Source organism: Entelurus aequoreus, linkage group LG05, assembly GCF_033978785.1.
Source record: "Entelurus aequoreus isolate RoL-2023_Sb linkage group LG05, RoL_Eaeq_v1.1, whole genome shotgun sequence".
Classification (NCBI taxonomy): domain Eukaryota; kingdom Metazoa; phylum Chordata; class Actinopteri; order Syngnathiformes; family Syngnathidae; genus Entelurus; species Entelurus aequoreus.
Window position 1 is genome coordinate 47,595,203 of NC_084735.1, and position 21,049 is coordinate 47,616,251.

Here is a 21,049-nt window from a genome sequence, read left to right on the forward strand (position 1 = left end):
TTTTTGAGCTGTGGCGTAACAGTAACAGGACGCCATTACACATTTCCCCAAACTACGGAACTGGCCGGGGGTCAAAAACGTTAACCTCGCGTTAAAAAATGATCGCCGTTAAAGGAACTTAAAGTTAACGTATTATTATCGCGTTAACTTTGACAGCCATTATATACATATATATATATAGTATATATATATATATACTATATATATATATATATATATGTATGTGTGGGAAAAAAATCGCAAGACTATTTCCATCTCTACAGGCCTGTTTCATGAGGGGTTTTCCTCAATCCTCAGGAGATTTAATCTATTACGCTCTACCACGGTATCGAGCACTATTTATTTATATATATATGTGTGTATGTGTGTATATATATATATATAATTAATATATATATATATTATATATATATATATATATATATATATATATATTATATATATATATATATACACACACACTAGGGTTGTACGGTATACCGGTATTAGTATAGTACCGGTGTACTATTGAATAATTTTCGGTACTATATCGCCTCTGAAACGTACCGGTCCGCACCCCCCGCGCCCGCGTAATCGTTACGGTGTGACATTGCTTGTTTACGAGCAGAAGAGCATGTTCGATCGCTACACAATCACGGAGTACTTACAAGCAGACACAGTGTGTAGACAGAAAGGGGAGAACGGACGCATTTTGGCTTAAAAACTAAAGATAAGGTGAAGTTATAACACTGAAACGCCCTCAGGAAGAGGTGCTTTAAGACATGGCTAGCTAGCTAGCGGACTAACGTCCATCCGCCGTCGGCAGTGTTTTAGTTACTTCTAAATCACTAATCCTGGTCTCCATGGCGACAAATAAAGTATGTTTCTTACAAGTATCATCCATGCAGGACGATGAATAGCTAAACATGCTTCACTACACACCGTAGCTCACCGGCGTCACAATGTAAACAAACGGCATTGGTGGATCTACACCTAGCATCCACTGTAATGATATCAAGTACAGGCACGTATCTAGTCGATACTACAATGATTATGTTGAGATTTTTTGGCATGACAACATCTTCTTTTGTTTTTTTAAAATGTATATTGTGTTTATAAACTCAGGAAATATGTCCCTGGAACACATGAGGACTTTGAATATGACCAATGTATGATCCTGTAACTACTTAGTATCGGATCGATACTAAATGTGTGATATCATCCAAAACTAATGTAAAGTATCAAACAAGAATACGTGATTATTACATTTTCACAGAAGTGTAGATAGAACATGTTAAAAGAGAAAGTAAGCAGATATTAACTGTAAATATTTTCTACCACTTGTCCTTAATAATGTAGACAAAATAATAGAATGATAAATGACACAATATGTTACTGCATACGTCAGCAGACCTAATTAGTAGCCTTTGTTTGTTTACTTACTACTAAAAGACAAGTTGTCTTGTATGTTCACTATTTTATTTAGGGAATAAGCGGTAGAAAATGGATGGATGGATGGACTTAACTGCAATAAGAAACACATGATTAATGTACCCTAAGATTGTTGTTAAAGCCCATAATGCAATATATAAATATAGTATATATATATATATATAATATATATATATATATATATATATATATATATATATATATAATATACATATAATGTACATAGATGTGTATCTATATATGTATATGTATGTATATATATATATATACATACATAGATGTGTATCTATATATACACACACATATATATATATTATATATATAGTATATATATATATATATATATATATATATATATACACATCTATATATATATATAGAATAGAAAGATTATAGATGTGTATATATATATATATATATATATATATATATATATATAAATATATATATACACATCTATATATCTATCTATCTATATATATATATATATATATATATATATATATATATATATATATATATATATATATATATATATATACATACATAGATGTGTATCTATCTATCTATCTATCTATCTATCTATCTATCTATCTATCTATCTATATATATATATATATATATATATATATATATATATATATATATATATATATATAATATATATATATATATATATATATACATAATTTACGCCCACAGGTAACTCAGAGGAATGCATTGTGTTGGACTTTTACAGTTATTTACACTTATTTTAGGCATATTTTTTGTTGTTGGGGTTTTCTTCTGTTCATAACAGTCTTATCTTGAAGCTACCATCCAGCACAATGGTGGATTTGTTAATGTGCTATTGTTAAAGAGGATTAGGACTGTGACTCATTGGCTTAAAACTGTTGGTTCAGTTAATCTACTGTATGTATCTTCACTTCACAATATATACACATTTATCATAAATTACAACACACCATGGATCCATCATCCATCCATTTTCTTTTCTACCGCTTGTCCTCTTGGGTTCGGGGGGATGTGAGCCTATCCCAGCTGCACTCGGCGTAAAGCAGGGTACACCCTGACAAGTTGCTACCTTATCGCAAGCCAATACAGATAGATTATTATACAAATCACCTTCTGTCATGCAAACATTCACAGGCTATATTTATTACGGTGTTACAAAAATGTTTTTTCCCCATAACTTAATTGAAAAAAACAACCAAGCGTTGTAGAAATTACAAACAGACTATTATTATTTGTGGTCATGCATAAATAACTCAATAGTGACAGAAAAGTATGCATTTTCACCATTTGTGAGGGTTGCAAAAAAGAAAAAATAATTGGAAAAAAAAGGATAATCTAATATGTTGGAGTTAAAGGTGTTAAGGGTGTCCCGATCAATTTTGATATTGCTCTATCAGCAAAAAAACAACAAAAACAAGCATCTATAACAAGTACTATATCGCTTGCCTCTGTACTCTCAAATATAAGGTCCGATAAAAGCAGTCATGCAGCGCCTTTACCTGTGCGACGTTTGACAGCCAATTAACATCTAAATGTGCTCCAAAAAATAAGCACACAAGTTGGTCTTTTGAGGTGGGAGGGGGGCGGGGTTGGGGGGGGGGGGGGGGGGCGGTGTTTGGTGGCAGCGGGGTGTATATTGTAGCGTCCCGGAAGAGTTAGTGCTGCAAGGGTTCTGGGTATTTGTTCTGTTGGTTTATGCTGTGTTACGGTGCGGATGTTCTCCCAAAATGTGTTTGTCATTCTTGTTTGGTGTGGGTTCACAGTGTGGCGCATATTTGTAACAGTGTTAAACTTGTTTATACGGCCACCCTCAGTGTGACCTGTATGGCTGTTGCATAAAGCCGTAGATATTAAGTGACTGGGCCTGCATGCAAAGGCAGTGCCTCTTAAGGTTTATTGGAGCTCTGTATTTTTCCCTACGTCGGTGTACACAGCGCCGTTTAAAAAAGTCATAACATTTCACTTTTGAAACCGATAATCTTGAAACCGATACTGATAATTTCCGATATTACATTTAAAGCATTTATCGGCCGATAATATCGGCAGTCCGATATTATCAGACATCCCTAACACACACACACATTCTGGTTTCAATTGCTAATTCCAGTCGTACCAGGCTGTATTGTTGATTTAACAATGTTTTTGGTATTTCATGGTTAAATTAATATACTTTCCTGTATTTAGTTTGACAGTAATTTCATAACGAGGCAATCAATAAACGACCTCAACTTAGACGGTTTATCGTCTTTGAATTAAAGGACTGTTTACCTATTGCAGGGGATGATGCTCGAAACCGGTTTTCCCAGGTGTTCGATAACAAAAGACCGAGTCCTCGGACTCGAATCCCTTTTTGAGAACCGGTACCCGTTATCGAGACCACTATAGTAAAGAAAAAGAGTTAGTTCTTTATTCGAATCCCTGAGAACGAATCCCTTCCCACAGGAAATGCCCCGTAGGACGCAATGTTATGCCCATTGACTGTAGACTCTTACTGATACCTTGTGGCGATATGAAAATACTTTGCGTCATTAGTTTGGGCACTTCCCGGGTTGGCGAGTCAGTTCAGTTCATGAGACAATTGAGAAGTAGACAAGTTGTGTTAGCTCCTACAAGCCTTGGAAAAGATACGTCTGTAAGTAAACTGTTTAACTTGTTTATATAACTCAATATTAAGGTGGAAAGTGTTTCAATTTGATAGTAAGATGTCTATTGAAAAACGATTTTTGTGCACTGTTTCAATGGATGTTTTGAGGACATAAAATGGCTGCCAGTCGTGTATTCCCACCATCGAAATAGTTTCACAATCAGAAGTATTTGTTTGATGATAGTACTGTATATTTGTGTGAAGCTAATATTTACATATTGTGTATTACATTTCAGTATGTTAATTAAATGACATAGCTTATACATTTGTCATTGTGTGTTTTTCAGTTAAAAAAAAAAAGTAAAGATAGGAAAAGACAAAGCAAGATCAACAACAATAAAGAGCCTAAATGAATAATCTGCTTTGGAACTTTATTAGACGTCTTGGATTGTTTGTCAGCTGTCTGCCAAGCTGTATAACCTCAACACGTATAGTGAGGGCAGAACAAGCAATATGCAATTATTGCCAGGCTTCGCTCTCATGTAAGGGAAGAAGAATTGTTGATTGATGACTGTGGTGTTCTAGTGTCATAGTGTGTGTAGTTAGTATGTTCCAATAGCAAGCAGAAGTGCACTTTTTGAGAGCTGTATTATTTTCAGTTTTGTGCCCAAGGGACTGATATTATTTAACACTATATTATTATTTATACACTATAGTGATCACAGAGACAGGTTGTTTTTGTGTTACTGTATATATTTGTTTTCTGAAAAATCCCACTTGATATACTTTGGGAAACAACAGTCAATTTTTTTTTATTTTTTAGGGGGGTAACAGTCAATATTTATTTATTTATTTTATTTTATTTTTTTCTTATAAAATAAAAGTGAGCTTTTGTTAAACCAAATATTGTTTTTTTTTTCCATATACAACAACCTATCTGAATTGATAAGAGATTCGATAAGGAATCGGTTCGATAAGAGGATTCGATAATGGCTCGAACTCGATAATTTCTTATCAAACATCATCCCTACCTATTGCCAAACTAAATATCAACCGACAGGGAGGGCAGAACATTGTAAGGTCCTTTAGTGAACAATACTGCAGTCTAAAACACTTTTTTTAATATAAACAAGTATCAAATAATTATAGTTACATATTACTTACAGATACAAAGTGTCTAAGACATATGGAAAGTATCCAGTAACAAAGGTGTCCGCATCAATCAATTTACTGCACCTTGAGCTTACCTAATGTCTTGTCTTTCCAAAAACTAATGTCTTAGTCTTTCCAAAAACAAATTATAACTTCAATTTAAAGACAGCATATGCTTATTCCAAATTGTAGAAAATGGATGGATGGATGGAGTAACAATAACAAACCAGTGAAGTTGGCACCTTTTTTAAATCGTAATAAAAACAGAATACAAACATTACAAATCCTTTTCAACCTATATTCAATTGATAGACTGCAAAGACAAGATATTTAACGTTCAAACTGGCAAACTTTAATTTTTTTTCAAATATTAGCTCATTTGAAATTTGATGCCTTCAACATGTTTCAAAAAGCTGGCACAGGCGGCAAAACATTGAGGAATGCTCATCAAACACTTATTTGGAACATCCCACAGGTGAACAGGCTAATTGGGAACAGGTGGGTGCCATGATTGGGGTTAAAAGCAGCTTCCATGAAAGATGGACTGATTCAAAGTGGAAAAGTGTTCTGTGGTCTGACGAGTCCACATTTCAAATTGTTTTTGGAAACTGTGGATGTCGTGTCCTCCGGACCAAAGAGGAAAAAAAAACATCCGGATTGTTATAGGCGCAAAGTTTAAAAGCCAGCATCTGTGATACTATGGGGGTGTATTAGTGCTCAAGGCATGGGTAACTTACACATCTGTGAAGGCACCATCATGCTGAAAGGTACATACAGGTTTTGGAGCAACATGTGTTGCCATCTAAGCAATGTATTTTTCAAGGACGCCCCTGTTTATTTCAGCAAGACAATGCCAAGCCAAATTCTGCACGTGTTACAACAGTGTGGCTTCGTAGTTAAAGAGTGCGGGTACTAGAACTGGCCTGCCTGTAGTCCAGACCTGTGTCCCATTGAAAATGTGTGGCACATTATGAAGTGTAAAATACCACAACGGAGACCCGGACTGTTGAACAACTTAAGCTGTACATCAAGCAAGAATGGGGAAGATTTCCACCTGAAAAGCTTCAAAAATGTTTTCCACCTGAAAAGCTTCAAAAATGTTTTCAGTTCCCAAACGTTTACTGAGTGTTGTTAAAAGGAAAGGCCATGTAACACAGTGGTAACAATGCCCCTGTGTCAACTTTTTTGCAATGTGTTGCTGCCATTAAATTCCAAGTTAATGATTATTTGCAAAAAAAAATTTACTTTCTCAGTTCGAACATTCAATATCTTGTCTTTGCAGTCTATTCAATTGAATATAAGTTGCAAAGAATTTGCAAATCATTGTATTCTGTTTTTATTTACGATTTACACAACGTGCCAACTTCACTGGTTTTGGGTTTTGTAAAAAGACGAAAGGAAGCCTTTGATCAGATTTCTAGATGAGTAAAATTGCGTCTTTGTTGTTGTTGGAAAATGTTTTTCTCTGAAACAAAACACACTGTTAGACTCTACCCGCGTTCTTTTGTTGAACAATCAAAAGTCGGGCCTTCTGGGAAATTTCCTAGGTATGTATTTAAAACTTGTTAGGGATAAATGTATTCATTTAAATTATTATTATTAATGACAAATATCCAATCTGAGGCTAGTTCCCCCTTTGAGACTTTGTGCCATTCTTTCTTTAGCTACAGTGTGTGAGGACAGCTTGAAGCTTGGGGTTATATTTAGAGTCATCATTCTCTCAGCGTTGTACATGTGATTGGAAATACCCAAACTGTCGTCAACCAGTACCAAAACAATTATCACTCTCACCAAAACAACATATAGTAGTCAGGCAGCCTGAAATTGTAACCAAATAGTTTGGAGGCAAATTAAGGTCAAGACAAATGTGTGAGTTTAAGTGTGTATTTGCTACACTAATCAAACAACATACAATGTAAATTAAAATGTAAAAGTAAAAGGTTTTTGAGAAGAAAAATAAATCAATAACTGTACTAACAATCCATTTTTACAGACAACACATCTTAATAATCTGCATAAAATATTTTGGTAACACTTTAGTATGGGGAACACATATTCACCATTAATTAGTTGCTTATTAACATGCAGATTAGTAACATATTGGCTCTAAATTAGTCATTATTAAGTACTTATTAATGCCTTATTCTGCATGGCCTTATTATTCAACCAGTAAGCCATTAACTAAGAGTCTTCCCTCAATAACCTCAGAATTATTGCTTATTAGTAACCCTAACCCTAACCCTAACCCTTATATGTTCCCCTAGTGTCCAAATAACTCTAAATTAAGTCTTTGTTACTTTAATAAGCAACTAATTAATGTTGAATATGTTCCCCATACTAAAGTGTTACCAATGTTTTAACCAAAAGTGTGCAGGGAAAAAACAAAGAAGTAAACCGTTTTCAACAAAGCCTACCAAAGAACATTTCTGAATGAGGGATTTGTACGTTCAGGACTCATCTCACTTTAATCAGTTTTTCTATTCTCAGTTATTGATATTGTTCAACAATTTTAGCATGAATGATGCCTATTTTTTGTAATGTTGGTTGGTGTATAGATAAAACAATGGGGAGACAATTATTATTGAAGAAACTAAGGTTGGGGGCAATGCAACCGCAGAAGGGTCTGTGCCTCGCCACTATTACACATGACAGCAACCTGGCGACAGGATTTGGATTAAGCCTAATGACTTGGGGGTGAATACCGGTAATCTCCAGGAGAACGTTTACAGTGCGAACGTGGGCTCCTTTCACATGGGTCTTTTTCCACACCTGTAAATTCTGAAGATAATGTCTGTCCGGGGATACTTTGTCCCCTTTTTCAAATGCACAGCCCTTCTCTCTCTGAGGATTTTGGTTCTTGTCCCTGCAGGGTTGCCTGTCCGCAGTCAAAGTGATTCTCTACCTGACACCAAAGTGATGGACAATATTACCGTGCGACAAGGAGAGACGTTATTTCTCAGGTGAGTCACAACGTTTGTGTTTTTAATATAATGTAGTCCCTCTGCTGCTGTCATAGTCTTAAATTCCGTGGAGGTCTACATTCAGTATCTGGTGGGCAAATGGGATTATAGTGAACAGTGATTACATTGAAATGCTGTCTGTTTTATCATGTTCCTGCTGCTGCTGCTGAATAATGTTGTGAGATTTCAAAGGATTAGTCTTTCAATTCACAAGCGATACTCCGCTTCTTTTGCGGCTTTTTACGAGAGAAGCCTGTCTTTTTTTAATTGTTGTGTGACAGTGCAGAACTACAAAAAATGTGTGTTTGGGGGTGAGGTGAATTAAACTAAACACCGAAGTCTGTTGAGGACTGTTGGGGGAGACGCTACGGGTCAGGAAAAGAGGTCTGTCTTGTAAATAAGGCGAAGTGACAAGCAATCATTTTCGATGATATGGACAAAAGTGATATTTTCACGTCCTCCGTATTGCCTCATAAGGAGTTTATTCGACACATAAAGATTTATGCTGCTCTAAAGATGCTGCTGGGATTTTTTATGCATTTCAAACGTTTGTAATCACAGTGACAAAAAGTAGGGATTTGAGAATCTCTTCTGTTTGAGGTAGATGGTGCATTGAGCTTTTGATAAAAGTTTAGTAGAATATTGCACTGTATTCACATTGTAGTGCTTGTCTTTTCTGGTTTCATAGTGTCTCTACTATAAAACCGGTAGTTGTGGAAGTTGTATTTAGTTCCACCGCTGAGCCATGGTGTTAGGTTCTCTGTGGTCTTCTCTCTTAAAGCAGCACTAAGTAACTTTTCAACCTTCATAAAATATGTTCATAACTTTTGGGATGATACATCGACTTACAAATAGTTGAATGACACCTCTGTCACGGCCTAAGGGGGTCTGTATCACTCTCACTGGCACTAAGCAACTTTAAAGAGGGTGGCAGGAACCCTGGCACACAAAAAACTACAAATTTGCTGACTTGCTTTACGGCAGACGTCACTCCCAACTTTTCCCATTTGTTACTAAGATGGAAGTTGAATGCCAACGTGCAATTACTGCTATCATGGCAGAATCTGCAAAACAACCAAAGAAACAAAAAGTTTTGCCTGAGGAGACAAACATAAGAAAAAGAGAGGCTACTCGGATAAAAGGACAGTCGAGGATCGATATTGCCCCGGCTTTCACTCGCTAGCGTGAGCTCAAAGACGAGGAGGGATTTGCAACCAATGCTGCCTTGACTCTTGTTCCTGCTAAACTACTAAGTGACTTTCGTTGCTTAAATCAAAATGATAATACCAATATTAGCTATCCGAAATTTGCGTGGTAGCAATAAATAGCCACCAGCTTGAAAGTTCCAGTTCCACACTGACACGACCAACCACACAACAAACTCAAAATTAAAGAAAAAACAATGGGATGACTGCAAACTGGAAATATAAGGTTTGAGTAAATAATGTAGGTTATTACTATGGAAAGATCAGTAATACTTAATCATTGTGATGTTATGGTGTCAGTTTGATGCTCTATGCGCTGGTACTCATGAGAAATGTGGTCTTCTTTTGGCAAAACACTACTGCTTTGGTCCACTGGCGCCGCCAAAATCAACCAAAACTGAAAGTTCTTGAGTGGGGCTTTAAAGGCCTACTGAAATGATTTTTTAAAATTTAAACGGGGATAGCAGATTTATTCTATGTGTCATACTTGATCATTTCGCGATATTGCCATATTTTTGCTGAAAGGATTTAGTAGAGAACATCGACGATAAAGTTCTTTTGGTCGCTGATAAAAAATAGCCTTGCCTGTACCGGAAGTAGTGTGACGTCGCAGGTTGAAGGGCTCCTCACAGTTCCCCATTGTTTACACCAGCAGCGAGAGCAATTCGGACCGAGAAAACGACGATTACCCCATTAATTTGAGCGAGGATGAAATATTTGTGGATGAGGAACGTGAGAGTAAAGGACTAGAGTGCAGTGCAGGACGTATCTTTTTTTGCTCTGACCGTAACTTAGGTAAAAGGGCTCATTGGATTCCACACTTTCTCCTTTTTCTATTGTGGATCACGGATTTGTATTTTAAACCACCTTGGATACTATATCCTCTTGAAAATGAGAGTTGAGAACGCAAAATGGACATTAACAGTGACTTTTATCTCCACGGCAATACATCGGTGAAGCACTTTAGCTACAGAGCTAACATGATAGCATCATGCTTAAATGCAGATAGAAACAAAAGAAATAAGCCCCTGACTGGAAGGATAGACAGCAGATCAACAATACTACTATCAGGAGACACCGAACCAAACACTGGACCTGTAACTACACGGTTAATGCTCTGCCGCCTGTCGAAGCCTAGCAATGCTGTTGCTAACGACGCTATTGAAGCTAACTTAGCTACGGGACCTCGTCAGAGCTATGATAAAAACATTAGCGCTCCACCTACGCCAGCCCTCATCTGCTCATCAACACCCGTGCTCACCTGCGTTCCAGCGATCGACGGAGCGACGAAGGACTTCACCCGATCATCGATGTGGTCGGCGGCTAGCGTCGGATAGTGCGTCTGCTATCCAAGTCAAAGTCCTCCTGGTTGTGTTGCTGCAGCCAGCCGCTAATACACCGATCCCACCTACAGCTTTCTTCTTTGCAGTCTCCATTGTTCATTAAACAAATTGCAAAAGATTCACCAACACAGATGTCCAGAATACTGTGGAATTTTGCGATGAAAACAGAGCTGTTTGTATTGTGCTACAGTGTTTCCGAATACTTCCGTTTCAACCATTGACGTCACGCGCAAACTTTGCCAAGTTTGCTTAGTATAAGCTACATTGGGCTGAGCAGATTCTGGTTTGATTTGTAAAAACTACATATTTAGATATGCAATTTTAATCTCTTTTTAAACCATTTGTGTCATATTATAGGGACCAAACAGCTAATCAGTTAATCAAGCAAACAATCAAGGCAATCGATAATGATAATTAATAAACTGTTACGTACAGCGGGGAAAGAAGACGGCACAGATGCAAAGACGTCGTTTAGCTCTATTTATTATATATATATATAATATGAAATGAGGCGTGTAACTAATCCAAAATGTTTATGTGTGCGACTATGTGAAGTAAGTATATGTTGAGTGTAACCGGGAGGTGTTGAAGGTGCGTGTAGAGGAAGTCCATGGAGCGCAAGGCAAGCTCGGAGATCCAGGGACAGGCAGGAGGTCACGGGCAAGAGCGAGGCGTCAAAGTCCATGTCCAGGCCGGAGGTCGAGATCCAAAGAGGGCAGCCAGGGAACCAGAGGGAATACGGGGAGACGAGACACCCAGCTCGTCACCAGGAAACAGAGGAATGCTGCTGGATGGCGACAAGGGACACAAGACAAATTAACACGGAGGGGGAGAAACACAGAGAGAGACGCGTTGGCTTACTGTACGGAACAGGTAGCGACGTTCTGGCCCGGAACGCAGGTTTGCACTGGCTTAAGAAGCGCGGTGTCTCATCAGCTTCAGGTGTGCAGATTGCTGATTGATTGCAGCCGCCTGCTGCAGCAGGAGTGACGCGCACAGGTGCGCGCTTGGAGGTGCACTCAGCCGAGCTCACAGATGAATGCGCATTGGAATGCGCCCGGGCCGTGACATAAATCATAATAATAATAATGATAAATATTTGTTTAGTTACTGCACTAATTAAATAGCCATGTTTGGCTTTCTGGCTCGGGCAACAGATTGGCCACAACGAGAAAAATCTACCGGTAATTTCAAAATGTTCTTAACTTGTCAATATAATACATTATCTCACACTCTTCTCATAGGGTAACGTGTCACATTAGTTTTACATGACCATTAAATTAACAGGAAAAGGCACATCAGGGACCTACTGCCTGAACACATATAAGCAATAAACACATAAACAACACATAAAGCAAATGAAAGGAATGTTTCCGACCGGATAATTTTTTTACTCGAGCCTTCAATAATACTTAACCCCACAACCTCCTTTGTTCTGAGTTTCTCCTCATGTCATCAAGTCATTCTTGAGAGTCTGCAACCTGGGTGACAGTTTACAATCTTCCAGAGGCCAAGTACATTTTTTTGAGCAAATCCAAAAGTGATTTGCTTTTGAAAAGCTGGGGTGCCGTGCATAGATCAGGCAAAGCATTCCTAGGAAGGCGTCACCAAATCTGTGATAGGCTGGTAGTGAACTGTACACGTGTCATATAGACTGATGGTGGTAACAAGGGCTACTGTCTGCATCATATACATGCTCTGGTTTGTCCAAGTGAATGATAAAGAAAAGCTTATAATAAACTAAGAACTAAAAACGAAGTCAGTAGTACACGATAACTAAACAAAAGTAAAAACTACTATTTATTACTCTTGTCAATCCTTTAGTTCCTGACCTTGAAGTCCTCCTGTGTCCAGGGAATTATTCCCGGAGTTTGTAAACTGTTAGACCCTACCCGCGTTCTTTTGCTTATCAGTCAAACGTAGGGTCTTCCGGAAGACTTCGCAAGCATTTATTTAAAACTGGTCACAGGTAAATGTTACAGCGTTCATTTCACTCCTGCAAAAGCATCGTCAATCAGTCAGTATCGAGTACGATCAACACTACGAGCGGGCGTCCGCAAGAGCAAGCTTCTGCAAAAGTGAGCCCAGATGAATAATTATTCACCCTCCTTATAGCAAAAGGGAAGACAAGTTCAATGGGTTAATGAGTCCGTGTGTCAAAAAGTGCTCACTAGGGTGGTGGCCAGTCAAAAATAAGGGAAAAGGAAGTGATGAAGAGGGAGACGCTTGAGTTGTTCCATCCATCTGTGAGGGGAATTTTGTCAAAAGGATGTGTAGCTAATTAATATTATAAATATTAAATCTGAGGCTAGTTCCTCCTTTTTAAGACTTTAACCTTTGTACCATTCTCTCTTTAGGCTGAACTCTGGGTTACATTTAGAGCCATCATTCTTTCAGCCTTATACCAGTGATTAGACATACCAAAACACGCCTCAAAATCCACAATATGTGATTATGTTCTTCCTCAAATAGTCAAATTAGGTTAACGACAAATGAGTAAATTTAGGTGTATATTTTCTATGATATTCTAAAAAAAAATTAACAAGAAACAACAAAAAAAAGGATTTTGAGAAAATGATCTGTATGATCCAGTCCATCTTAAATACTGGGGCGGGCACCCCTTCCGGCGTGTGTGACCTTGGGGAACATGCTTTTTTTGCCGTACTAGAATATGACGAAGTGTATGTAGCGCTTGGCTTCACTGTGACTACGGCGGGGAACGAGGAAAGACTGGTGTTTTGTTTTCTTTAAAGGGGAACTGCACTTTTTTGGGGGGAAATTTGCCTATCGTTCACAGTCAATATGAAAGACATGACGACGGATATATATTTTTTTAATGCATTCTAAATATTAGCCAAAAAGTGCTCCTCTATTTCGCCCATAAAATCCAATAAATAACCATTAAAAAACTACCAACAATACTCCATTTACATTTCATTGTTTCAATATTAACCGAGTATTAGTGATATTGTTATTATAAGCGCTAGCGCACACATACTACTTATAGCGGCGACATCATCGAGTGGTCTGCCGCTTTCTCACTTACTCCCTTTATTCTAGATCATAAATCATGCATCTCACTTGGACATAAGGCGTCTGAGTAGGTATTCCGACAAGTTGGCACACTTTGACTGTCATTTAGGACACGAAACTGGCGAGGACTACACGAAAAGACACGTGTTCACGCCTGCACCCTACCCCGTTTCTTTGTGAGGATTATGACACATTCTTCATCGAAATGGGATTGTATGAACATCCCAGCAGTCAGCATCCTAATGACAGCAGACCTTATATAGTAAGTGATGTTTTATTATGTTTGTTGGCTCTAATGAAGTCTGCAGTGAGAAATAATCAGTGATGAAGAAAAAAAAAAGCAAACGTTGTGATGCGTTTTTTAAATTAATGCTTAATGCTTAAAACGATCAAAATACGTAAATATTAAATGTTATTATAAATGTACCCGTTACTAAATTACATATATACTCACATCATGTACAGTATATAAAACCCTAATGGAGGTATTTACATGTTTTTTAAAGGCTTTATAGGCAGAATTGCACAGCCGCCATATGCTCCATTGTAAGCAAACTTTTTATCACATTTATTTAATATTTAGAATGCAAAAAAAAAAAAAGTAATAACATCCATTGTCATGTCTCTCATAATGATTGTGAACGATGGGCAAAATTCCCAAAAAAGTGAAGTTCCCTTTTAATCTTAATAAAGATACAATGTTATGCATAGGTGTAATTTTATAGACAAATAATACTATTTGCGGTGGAGAGTGTGGGGCGCGACATATTTTCTTCTTCCATGGAGGGGTGTAACAGAAAATAATTGATACCACTCTACTACACCACCAATTTATGGACCGACCCGCCATCCTCTTACGTGCTGTGTACTGACTGTAACAATGCTGACACACCAAAAGTTGGTGCTATAATATCTTTTCCCTAGACCAGTGGTTCTTAACCTGGGTTCGATCGAACCCTAGGGGTTCGGTGAGTCAGCTTCAGGGGTTCGGCGGAGCCTCCGCCGCGGAGGTCAAGACACACCCGACTCATTGTGTAAATAAAAACTTCTCCCTATTGGCGTATTATGGATACCCTCAAACAATGTTCCCTCTAATTTTCCATATGCGTGAGTAAACGCAAAAACTCCTTGAGTATTCAGTGGAACACATTGAGCACACCTGTCCCAAACCTGACTAAATAACAAATTAAATGTTTTATTATTATAATCAAATGACAGCTGTCATTTCCATGAGATTATTTTCTAATATAAGTGTTTTGGCCCACTTACAATGACAATAACAAAAAATATTGTTTTTCATGAGCTGGTACTAGTATTCTATGTATGGGTGGAAAACAAAGAAAAGGAACAGACTTTGCTGTGAAAATAAATACATTATTTTATTTTATCATTTAAAATGACATGAGAGTGGCACTTGCCAAGGTGAAGCCACGCATATCTGAACTGGTCTCTCAAAGGCAACAGCAGAAGTCACACTGATTTGCAGGTGTGTAATTTGTTGTGAGTTCATGCACTGTGTTGGTTTTGTTCTTTGAACAAGGTGATGTTCATGCACGGTTCATTTTGTGCACCAGTAAAAAAACATAACTTTGCCTTGAATTTGAAAAAAAATTGTTTTTAAATGTTTCACTAAAGAAGGGTTCGGTGAATGCGCATATGAATCTGGTGGGGTTCAGTACCTCCAACAAGGTTAAGAACCACAGCCCTAGACTCTTATAATAGGATTGTCTGACCAGTCCTGGGTGTGCACCGCATCTCACCCAAAGTCAGCTGGGATAGGCTCCAGTTTACCTGCGACACTAGTGTGAATAAGTGGTGAAGAAAGTTAGTAAAAACAAATACTTCTTAGTAGGGCTGTGAATCTTTGGGTGTCCCACGATTCGATTCAATATCGATTCTTGGGGTCACGATTCGATTCAAAATCGATTTTTTTTCAATTCAACACGATTCTCGATTCAAAAACGATTTTTTCCCGATTCAAAACAATTCTCTATTCATTCAATACATATGATTTCAGCAGGATCTACCCCAGTCTGCTGACATGCAAGCAGAGTAGGAGATTTTTGTAAAAAGCTTTTATAATTGTAAAGGACAATGTTTTATCAACTGATTGCAGTGATGTTAATTTGTTTTAACTATTAAATGAACCAAAAATATGACTGTGGAGAGGGGCGTGGTCCACGCGTCCTCTGCGGGCGGGGTGTGCGCGGGGGCCGGCCAGGAAGCAGCTGACGGGTGAGTGGATATCTCAGCTGGAGCGAGTTATCTAATCACCTGTTCCTTTATTAGCAGCGCCGGAGACCATGAGAGGGGAAGATAGTGGGAGCAGGAGAGAGACAGAGGTGCTGAAAAGCAACAAGGAGCGGGTCAGAAGGGACCGGACGGCTGAAAAGCAAAGGAAGAAGGGCTGAAGGCGACGAGAACAAAAATAAATAAAAACTCTCCTGTTGAAACCCACGTTCCGAGGTATTGTGGTCACATTGGTCCGTCGAACCCTGAAAGGGAAGTAACAGACGTCCACAACTGGCGCCCAACTAACCGGACTAATAAAATGTCCACCACAAGCCCCCTGGAGGCGCTCGGGCGAGTGCTGGCTGAAGTGTCAGCGGCGAGCCAGCAGCAAACCCAGCTGCTGCAGACTTTGATGAACAGAACAAACACATCAGGTACGGGAGCGACGGCGTCCATGCAGCGCATGGGGGAGACGGAGGACCCCCACGCATTCCTGGACGTTTTCGAGGCCACTGCAACCTCATGCAAGTGGCCGGAGGAAGAATGGGGCATGAAGCTGCTGCCGCTCCTGGTGGGGGAGGCACAGCGGGCGGCGCTGAGTCTCCCGGCAGCCGCCCGAATGCAGTACCCCAACCTACGCCACGTCATCTTGGATCGGATCGGCAGCAGGTGATGCGGGTTGTCGGGCCCCCGGCACCCTCCCCCGATCAGGGGGAGACGTACTGTGTCCCGGTAAGGGTACAAGGGAGTACATACCGGGCGATGGTGGATTCGGGCTGAAAACAGTCCATGATTCATCAGGACCTGGTTCGACCCGGGGTGTTGAGGCAGGCAACACGGGGAAAAATCAGGTGTATTCATGGGGATGTGCACGAGTACCTGATTGTGCCAGTGGAAATTTGGTATAAGGGTCAAAAGCATAGTGTCAAGGTTGCCGCAATCGCGCACCTTACGCACCCCATAATTCTAGGAACGAATTGGCCGGGATTTAACCATCTATTGACACAGTGTGTGGGGACGCGTTCACGGACGGTAGGAGGGGGGAGTGTCCGCGCGGTCCTCAGTGGCGACGCGGCTTCATCCGGTACTGCCGAGCGGGAACCGGTGGGGGCTTCGCGGGAGGCCCCCCCGGCCCCCCGGTGGCAACCTACTGAGGATTTTCCCCTCGAACAGTCCCGTGATGAAACCTTGCGCGAGGCCTGGGACCAGGTGGATTATATTGACGGTCAGCTGGTGCGCCCGGGGAGAGCGCGGGTGTTTCCCCATTTTTCAATTATTCGGGATAGATTATACCGAGTGGGCCGTGACACTCAAACCGGGGAGGAACACACCCAGTTGTTGGTGCCAAAACGCCGCCGGGAAATGGCGGCGCATTTTAATCCCATGTCTGGCCATTTAGGGTATGATAAAACACTTAATCGGGTCATGGTCCGATTCTATTGGCCAGGCCTCAGGGCAGACGTGCGCCGTTGGTGCGCTGCCTGCCCGGACTGCCAGCTGGTGAACCCAGCGGCCACCCCAAAAGCGCCCTTGCGCCCATTACCGCTCATGGAGGTCCCGTTCGAAAGAATTGGGATGGACCTCATCGGACCATTTCACCCGAGCACACGGGGATACCGCTTTGTGTTAGTCCTGGTGGATTACGCAACGCGCTATCCCGAATCAGTGCCCTTGCGCTCTATCTCGGCCAAGAGTGTTGCGCAAGCGCTGTTTCAGGTCATCTCCCGAGTTGGAATCCCGAAAGAGATTCTGACTGACCAGGGCACGTCCTTTATGTCGCGCACGATAAAGGAACTTTACGGGTTATTGGGAATTAAGGCCATCCGCACCAGCGTGTACCAGCCGCAAACAGATGGGCTGGTGGAGAGATTAAATAAAACGCTGAAAACCATGATCCGTAAATTTATGCACGAGGACAATCAGAATTGGGATAAATGGTTGGACCCCCTAATGTTTGCGATGCGGGAGGTACCCCAGGCCTCAGTTGGTTTTGCACCGTTCGAGTTATTGTACGGCCGGAGGTCACGCGGAGTACTGGACGTCATTAAAGAAAGCTGGGAGGAGGGTCCAAGCTCCAGCAAAAATGAAATTCAGTACGTCATGGACATGCGAGCAAAACTCCACAAGGTGGGGCACTTGTCACGTGAGAATTTGCTCCGTGCCCAGGAGCGTCAGCAGCGCACGTATAACAGGGGGACCCAACTACGCAAATTCGCACCGGGAGAAAAAGTGCTTGTATTGCTTCCAACCTCAAGCTCCAAATTACTTGCAAAGTGGCAGGGACCCTTCGAGGTCGCACGGCAAGTGGGTGATGTTGATTATGAGGTTCGGCGCTCGGACCGACGCGGAGACACTCAGATTTACCATCTGAACCTGCTGAAGGCGTGGAAAGAGGCGGAGCCTGTTTCCATGGTGACGGTAGTGAGGGAGGAGGGGGAGTTGGGGCCGGAGGGGGAGTTGGGGCCGGAGGTCCCGCGCTCTGGCCCTCCCCCTCGGCTTTCCTGTGATGACCAGCTCACATTGGCGCAGAGAGCGGAGGTGGCTGAGTTACAGCGGCGCTACTCTGATGTGTTCTCCTCGCGGCCCGGTCGCACGGATCTCATCCAACATCATATTGAGACCAGCCCGGGGGTTACGGTGCGGTCTCGGCCATATCAGCTTCCCGAACACAAGCGCAAAGTAGTTCGGGAGGAATTAAAAACCATGCTTAAGTTAGGGGTGATAGAAGAATCCCACAGCGCGTGGTGCAGTCCCATTGTTCTGGTTGGAAAGAAGGATGGGACTGTGTGCTTCTGTGTGGATTACCGCAGGGTGAATGAAATATCACGTGTTGACGCGTACCCAATGCCTCGGGTCGACGAGCTCCTAGATCGGCTGGGCACTGCTCGTTTTTTTACGACACTGGATTTGACCAAGGGCTACTGGCAGATTCCCTTGTCACCAGAGTCCCGAGAAAAAACGGCCTTTTCCACTCCGGAAGGTTTGTACCAATTCGTGACACTTCCGTTTGGCTTGTTCGGTGCGCCTGCCACGTTCCAGCGTCTCATGGACCGCGTGTTGCGCCCCCACGCTGCATATGCGGCTGCCAACCTGGATGATGTCATCATCCAGAGTGGCAGCTGGGAAGAACACCTGCGGCGGGTGGGGGCGGCTGCCCGGCCTGAGTCTGGCGGTGGAGGCATGTGGAGAGGGGCGTGGTCCACGCGTTCCCTGCGGGCGGGGTGTGCGCGGGGGCCGGCCATGAAGCAGCTGACGGGTGAGTGGATATCTCAGCTGGAGCGAGTTATCTAATCACCTGTTCCTTTATTAGCAGCGCCGGAGACCATGAGAGGGGAAGATAGTGGGAGCAGGAGAGAGACAGAGGTGCTGAAAAGCAACAAGGAGCGGGTCAAAAGGGACCGGACGGCTGAAAAGCAAAGGAAGAAGGGCTGAAGGCAACGAGAACAAAAATAAATAAAAACTCTCCTGTTGAAACCCACGTTCCGAGGTATTGTGGTCACATTGGTCCGTCAAACCCTGAAAGGGAAGTAACAGACGTCCACAATGACTTATTTTATCTTTGTGAAAATATTGGACACAGTGTGTTGTCAAGCTTATGAGATGCAATGCAAGTGTAAGCCACTGTGACACTATTGTTCTTTTTATTTTTATTTTTATAAATGTCTAATGATAATGTCAATGAGGGATTTTTAATCACTGCTATGTTGAAATTGTAACTAATATTGATACTGTTGTTGATAATATTCATTTTTGTTTCACTACTTTTGGTTTGTTCTGTGTCGTGTTTGTGATCCTCTCAATTGCTCTGTTTATAGCAGTTCTGAGTGTTGCTGGGTCGGGTTTGGTTTTGGAATTGGATTGCATTGTTATGGTATTGCTGTGTATTGTTTTGTTGGATTGATTAATTTAAAAAAAAAAATTAAATAAATAAATAAATAAAAAACAAAAAAATCGATTTTTTAAAAATGAGAATCGATTCTGAATCGCACAATGTGAGAATCGCGTTTCGAATTTGAATCCATTTTTTCCCACACTCCTACTTAGTGTTGTTCAAGCTATCTTAACAGTTGCTATAATCATGCCTGCTCCTGGCTTGCTCTCGGTGTGTAACTAGCCTTGTCCTCCAGTGATGATCTTACTTAAGATTTATGGAAATGCGGTGTATTTGCCCTAATTGGAGTACTTATGAGTTGGCAAGGAACATTTAAACTGCTTTATAGATGCATAACATTTATAAAATCATGACTAGAAATTAAATAATCACAAAACAAACATTAATTAATTCCATTAAAATCAAAGTGTATTGACAAAGTACTTTCAGTTATCATATCCACTGTTAAAAGAGTAGGTAAGCGACTACTCATTGTGTATGGAGACATATAATTAGCTGCTAGCCACTTGTCAGCCGGGGGACTAAAAATAAATACAATATCAGTCAGAGTGTGACGATCTGTCACTTCATTTCTGTTTATTTTCCTTGTTTTTGTATTTACTTCCTATCAGTGCTCTTATTTTGGTTTCCACTTTCTGCTTGTTCTGCTGAGCACTGTTTGTTCACACACCTGCTGTTGATTGGCAGCTGGTCCACACCTGCGGCCAATCAACATGTATCTTATTTATGCTTTGTCTTGATCACACTTTATGTCGGAACTGTTTCATGCAAGACTGCTTTCTCCTCTGTTGATGATAATTAAAATCATCTTACCTGCTCATCGTCCTCCTGGTTCTTGCATCCTGGGGTCACAAAAACGGCAGCCATGCGAGTTCCTAACACAGAGGGAATCGGCGTTTGTGATTGGCATGAATTGGCAAAGGCAACACATACTTTTTCACGAATCGGTAGCCTATTGATTGGGACATCCCTTGTATGTTTGTGAGTTGTTTATATTTTAGTTGGAACCACTGTTATTTTGACAGCAGTTTCTAAAATTTACATTTAGTCATAGTCTTTTGACAAAAAAAGCCTTATTTAGTCAAAATATTGTCATCTTTGTTGGTTTAGTTCTAGTATAGTTTTTGTCAACTGAATTTCTCAACACTGTATTCAACTAAAATTACAGTACATTTAGTCAACTAAAATATAAGGTATACATC

The 21,049-nt window shown here is 40.7% G+C and overlaps 1 protein-coding gene across 8 annotated transcripts in view; it reads left to right on the forward strand.

Annotated features, from left to right (window-relative positions):
- ntm (neurotrimin) overlaps positions 1–21,049 on the forward strand; it is a 527,618-nt gene that overhangs the window by 262,341 nt on the left and 244,228 nt on the right. For 6 of the 8 annotated variants that reach the window (XM_062048292.1, XM_062048286.1, XM_062048287.1 and 3 more), the window contains exon 1: positions 7,910–8,142. In XM_062048292.1, the coding sequence (XP_061904276.1) occupies positions 7,970–8,142 (173 nt within the window). In that variant the 5' untranslated portion in view covers positions 7,910–7,969. Of the gene's footprint in view, positions 1–7,909; positions 8,143–21,049 lie in introns of those variants that run through there. The other 2 variants (XM_062048288.1, XM_062048291.1) reach the window with 1 other exon arrangement.